The sequence below is a fragment of the Clytia hemisphaerica genome, unplaced genomic scaffold (genome assembly GCF_902728285.1).
Source record: "Clytia hemisphaerica strain Z4C2 unplaced genomic scaffold, Clytia hemisphaerica genome assembly, whole genome shotgun sequence".
Classification (NCBI taxonomy): domain Eukaryota; kingdom Metazoa; phylum Cnidaria; class Hydrozoa; order Leptothecata; family Clytiidae; genus Clytia; species Clytia hemisphaerica.
Genome location: NW_027103716.1, coordinates 79,726 through 86,115, shown reverse-complemented (window position 1 = coordinate 86,115; position 6,390 = coordinate 79,726). Strand labels below are relative to the sequence as shown.

Here is a 6,390-nt window from a genome sequence, read left to right as displayed (position 1 = left end):
CAGTTTTTTTATTTTTCTTACCAGAAGCACAACATTTCTTTTTAAAATAATAGCAAAATGAAGAACAAATTGGAAATGCGACGAGACCAGCAATCACGATTCCTATGATCGCCCAATCTGAAAGTCCAGCCGAACGCCCTGCACCACTGGAACTTCCGCCACGAGATGATGATGATGATCTTCTTGATGATCGACCACCGCCTCTCGATCTTCCACCGCACGGTCTAGGATCAGGTGAGCGGCGTTCACGAATCAAAATTTCATCTTCATCTGAGTCAATACGAATTTTTTCGTTCAGAACTACTTTCTCATCTTTTCGTTGTATAGGTTCTCCAGTTACGGTTATCACGAATGAAAACTCATTAAAAATCTGACTTAATACAAACACGGTCATCACGCAAATCACCACTTTGTTCATGATTTTGCCCAAATATAAATCTTCTCTGCAAAAATTTGAAATGGCGCGTCTTTGAATTTTAAGGATAAAACATAAACTACACCAATAACCTTTGTTGGGGGGGCTTTTTATATGAAGATATCAGTGGATCGGATTTCAAGATTATTCGAAACATCTTTCCAAGCTCGTTTCAACATGTCAAAAAAGTATTTTCCCTCCTTTCTAAAGCACTTTCGATGAGTCATCAAGGAATACTCTAAAAATAGATTATACTTTTCCCTTAAGGCATGTTTTGGCATTATCGAAGTTTTAACCCATCGCAAGTACCGGGGTAACAAGATTAATCTACGACAGATTGACTATATTGACCAGAAAGAAAAAATACGCGGGACGTAATTTGGGGTAGTGTTTAATCTTTTAATTGCCATTATCACAGGAAAAAACAACTATCGAATCACATGCATGTTGAAAATGATTTTTACACTTAAGATCCTACGCAGAAAGCACGCGGATGAGAAAATACAAATCACATGCCATGCTTTCTCACTTAATACGTATTGAATAGTGCCACGTCCGCATGATTTAAACTACCCAAAACAGTACTTTGTGATAATCAAAAATATATATTTTCACACACCACATCACGATTACCAAAGATTAAAATGTTTCTTTCAGATAAAAAACAAATTTTGTTATTTTACAATTTAGATAAATACAATTAAATTCTTCCCTTAACGAAGGAAAGCATCAATTTGTACAGTTTCTTATCCTTTTTCCTAAATTCAAATTCGCCACGTTTTTTTATAAGAACAAACTATATAAGAACAAGAGGCTTCGATGGCAAAAATGTTAAGAACAAGTTAAGGCTTCGCAGACTCTAAAACACCCAATTTCTTAAAAAAAGGACAAAATTACTCACAAAATGGTGAAATTAGAACATGATAAGAACATTTTTAGGCATAAAACTCAAAAAGTTAGGAACATCAAAATGTTCTTATAGAAAAAAAAAACGTGTAATAACATCCTTGGCCAAGGCTTGAAATCGGAAATTTATTTAGAGTTGTTCTCGTTTAGCATAATATTTTAAGAGGTATACATTTTCATTTTGGTTCTTTTAAATAATGTATGTAATAATACCTTTCGTCTTATTTACTTAAATTTTCAAAATTGTAACAAAAATTAAAAATAATATTACAATTTCGAACAAATAAAAATCAGTAAGATAAAAATTAAAATGATAATGCACTTTTCAAAATAGATTGATAGGTACCAGAAAGTTACATTTAGCAACATACATTTTCCGTTTTAGTGTTTAAATTTTACTGTTTAATTGTACTAGGCGTCGAACGTGTATCAAATTCAAGTGCAAATTTTACATGCTGGAAAACTGTTCAGCCGTCCAACAATTTCTAATTATCTACCAGCGTTGACCGTTGACTATTCATAACCCAAAAGTTCGTTTGTTGAATTCATTATCTACAAATTATCTAATTTCACGTACAAATTCTCTTCAAAGAGCCAATAAGAGTAAATGTGTATTGTGAATGAAAGATGGGCGTGACGGGTGTAAATGAGTGCAAAAGGCGTCAAGAATGTTCATGAGATAACACAACCAGTTTCATTTTTATTCCCGGCGGAATTCGGATCATCAATCTCTTTGACTGGTTCAATTTTCTCGTTGTCTTCTTTATCTTTTCCCGTCATCTGAAAAAAAATATGAGAAACTTTAGGTGTAAATATAGACATTGGGTAGGTGGTCCCCCACTTATAGAAATAAAATGCTCATTAATGGGTTCTCATATAAGGTCAGATGACAGTATTCAAAATCTTTTGACAACTTTGTCAAAATATGAGGAATATGAGGATCTTATAGCTCAACAAGATTTTAATGGTTTTTTAAAGAACAACTTTAGCAAGATTTACTTCCTTTTCTACCATTCAACAAGGTGTTGAAATACCTGCAGTAGCAACAAATACAATTACAGTACACCCCATCAAAATACCATTACTGACCTGTGACTGAGCTTTTCCAGCGTCAAAAGCCGCAAAGATTTCTGGTTTCCACCGAGGATTATGGGAAGGCAAGGCAAATTCAACAGGACTTGCTATTCCAATTTCTGTTGTCTCTAGTTCAGGAGTTTCCTCTGGTACCTTCTGATGGTATCTGGATGTTAAAAAGAAACATTGAGAAATATAGTATTGGAATATAGTTATCAAGGAATAAGAATCTCAACCTACTTACCTAGCTTTAACTCAATTTAAAACTGCACTTGCATCGATTGATCTTTTAATTTTAAACCGGACTTGTTATAACAAGTACAACAATCGTTATAAACTTACATAAATCCATTTTCATGAGTGGCTTTTTCCAATCGTTGATGAACGATCGGTCCCAGTCTTCGAAAAAACTGATGAGCGTCCGGTCGAGCAGATTTTCCAGGCCCCTTCGTAGATGCATATTCTTTGCATAGTTGACCTGCAAGCTTGTAACCTGCATGACAAAAGGCAAGCAGCTTTGTAGGTTAATAATATATATTAGTGAGATTAAGTAAATCTGTATAATCACGACGACGGACGAAAAATGTAATAGACTAGCGAGTCCCAACCAATCAAATTTCGTATTGTGACTACCCTCGGGTACCTATTTTTTTAAAGGAGGCTAATACAGCAGAATTAAGACAAAAGAGGGAGCTTTCAAAAACATTTTCCCAAAAATTAATAAGCTGGGGGTTGGAGTAAGAATGTCCTGGGTGGAAAATTTTCGGAAAATTAATTAGTGGAGGGAGGGGGGGGCGGCTATTAGGCAGGCACCCAAAAGTAGTCTATTGTCGTTGTAATTATCTTGGTATACTCTTAACCAGTTATATCAACTGAACGAAGTCAATCAGCTTTTGTAAAGGGAACACCAGCAGCTTAAACAAGGGTTTCATCAACTTGGCCAATCGAGGAGGGTAATGCAGCTTTAGCCTCTTCAATACTGTAAAATTAGCGAGGGGGAGGCTTAAGTTTAGGCTGAGTTAAATTTTCTTCTCAAAAATTGGATTTAAAAGTCCCTGCCACCCCCCCCCCCCTTCCACTTGAAATAAACGTTAAAATTATGATGATCTCCCGAATCCTAAACGATTCAAAGAATATTTGAAGACATTAGAAAAAAAGGAATGGGAATGATGTTTTACATTTGTCAGCCTCTTGGAGTGATCTGATTGCATTTCCACATTGATCTTCTGCTAAAAGCGTTTCGCCTTTGAAACTGTGCGCCTATGATTGAGAAAGAAAGCAAAAGCATTCAGGTAAGGGAAATAGAGGCATAACTATTTGAATCGGGAAGCTGCATCTTTCATCATTTTGGTTTTGAGATAAACCAGCAGGGACGAAAATCAGCTCAGAGCACGATTCCTCAACGAGCATCTACGATTGAATCTTAAAAAAAGTAAAACTTTAAAATGAAACCCTTGACAGTGATTGCTAAACTGAGGGGTTCAATTAGGGGTTCAATTAGGGGTTCAAAAAACGGGATGTAATAATTAATTATATGTTGTCAGGTGTAAGGTGGGCTTACATATGCCAAGTAGATGTTCTTTTTTATTTGTAAATAACGTCTCCATTTTCCAGATTTGGCAGCATCGATGCTTCTTAATGAATCGTCTGAAGGAGAAAGGTGAATCCTTTATCACAAGAACAAGCAAGAGTACCTCTGCCGAGTTTTACGAGGAATCTATTTGTAAAAAAATTAAATACCCCTAATCCTTACACTAATGCAGACTTTTTCGGTCTGAAGTTATACAGTGTCAGTAAGTTCAAACCTTTACAAAACTGCAAAGTTATGCTATAACCCGTGGCACTGAGAGAATAACACTACTAAATCTAACAAATTGTTTCCGTTTGAATACCTGCTTTGGAAAATAAGCTACTTGTTCCCAGTGCGACAGCTGTGATGGTTGTCGATTTGTGTTTTAATTCCACTGCTCTCGCTACCGTTACTATGAAAGAAATGCGTCAAATAAATTCAATTCAGATTTTGAAACTTCTCAACAAAACACTTCGTAAACCGTAACCGTAACCGTCTTGAAAAATAGAGATTCTAAGGTATATGAGTGAAAGTAGAAGAGAGTCTATCCCTGGAAGTTTTAGGGAATTACACATTAACGGTTATCATGAATGTTGATGAGATAAATTAAGATTTTAAATAAATTTCATCATATAAAAAAAGTACCTTCTTGAGCTTCTGCTAAACATTGGAGATGGTAAGCATCAAGAACGCGTGGATCCGCATCGCTGTGTTTCTCCACCAGCCCTGTTCCTAGTTTACTTTCACAGATGTTCTAAAAATGAAGATAAAAAATATTTGTTAAATTTTCCTTTCCATTAAGTTCCTTTAAAAAAAATTGGTCGTCAGTTCATCATATCTTATCGAAAACAAAATCGAGAAAGGTACAATAACCATGAAACCCATACCTTTGCTTGCATGAATATACCAGCAGCTTGTCTTAAGCTTTTGAATACCTCTTTCGCCTCTTCGTCAGACAAACTGAAATTAATCAAATTGAAAGATAAATATATTGAAAATGAGCAATTAGAATGAATTGTATGTAGTCGTAAAATTTCCGGACACAGAACTTTATATGTTAATTTTTTTAAATGATAAAGAAGAACTTAACATGTAAGGATCGAAATATAGTTAAAAAAATGTGTCATATTTCCATTTAATTTGGTTAGACATCTTATGGCTTTTTTATGTTTCAATTATTTTTTTTCTTCAATTTATCATAAATTTGGGAGGCGCATGAATGAGCTCAATTATGATATTAAGAAAGAAAAAAATTGGTTATTGATTGCTCACTTTTCATTCGAAGAGAGATAAGAGGCACGTTTGGTATACCACAAAGCCAACTCTGTCAACACAGAGGCTAATTCGTAATTGGCATCAGGAACAGCACTGAAACAAAACAAAACAAGAAAATGTAGCATTTGGAAGCCTGTATCAAATCATATAGTGGTGGACTTTTTTCTGCTATGCTCAAATGAAACAGGAAGTGATGTGAAGTAAACATTAACCTTAAGTTATATAAAATTCATAAAATCAAAGAAACAAAGTTCAAAAATCTTAATTAAAATTACGCATACATTGCAGTGTTACCACATATAGAATGGCTCCATTTAAAAGTTTCAATCTTCTGTAATTTGGCTTCCCCTGATGCTGAAGTTGGAGGAGCACTTTCTCCCTCTTTAACTGGCCCTTTGACATCCTCAAGTAAACCCCAGAATAATGAGAGATACTCGTTGACTGTTTTCTCCACCTGCTCAACAGCGTTTCTAGGATCTTGCAATTGTTGAAGTGCTTTCACTCGATATACTCGCAGATCTCTGAAAAAATAATGATGTTTAATAAAGCATATACCTGTATACACCTGACAAATTTAATACAGAAAAATATACACAGAGGATTAAACATAAATTATTGGTATTACTAAAAGTGAAGTATTTATCCAAGAAATTGATCGGATTTTCTAAAGAAGTCTTACCCACAAATCTTTGCTGCTGGTGGAGTTTTAGCAATTTTCTTTAAACCATCAAAATCTTGCGTTTTTGACGCTTTTAATGGATTTCTATGAAACCAATGTGCCATAATTGTACTTTAATTATTTTAAATCTGTAAAAGAAAGTATAAACTATATAGAAGACTTTTAAACGGATTTGATTTCTCAACCTAACACTAAAAAATTGAGATTTTTGCCCTAAATAAAATGAGGCATGGACCTTTGTAACTTATTTATGTTCAAATTTTAGTTTATTGAGACTGGTGTGATTTGGAATCTGCAATCATAAACGGCTGAAAAAGTATATCATCTTTGTCATATTGTGACATTAAATTTTCACTTATCTCAGACATGTCTGATTTTAATCAAGATTTTTACAAAATCTGGTGTAAATCTTCGATATAAGGATTTACAAATTAGTACTAATGTTTGACCCTTTTCTTTCACTGTTTTAAT

General features: G+C 34.3%; 1 protein-coding gene across 1 annotated transcript; it reads right to left on the bottom strand.

Moving 5' to 3' along the window:
• Positions 1-1,897: 1,897 nt before the first annotated feature.
• Positions 1,898-6,060, bottom strand: LOC136804243 (BRO1 domain-containing protein BROX-like). The gene is made up of 11 exons (XM_067060943.1): positions 5,920-6,060; positions 5,522-5,761; positions 5,238-5,333; positions 4,853-4,925; positions 4,611-4,719; positions 4,288-4,377; positions 3,957-4,042; positions 3,574-3,655; positions 2,738-2,888; positions 2,411-2,561; positions 1,898-2,101 (listed from the first exon to the last, which is right to left on the bottom strand). The coding sequence occupies exons 1-11, from the start codon at positions 6,021-6,023 to the stop codon at positions 1,994-1,996; spliced, it is 1,290 nt and encodes a 429-aa protein (XP_066917044.1). The 5' UTR covers positions 6,024-6,060; the 3' UTR covers positions 1,898-1,993.
• Between the last annotated feature and the right edge of the window lie 330 nt (positions 6,061-6,390).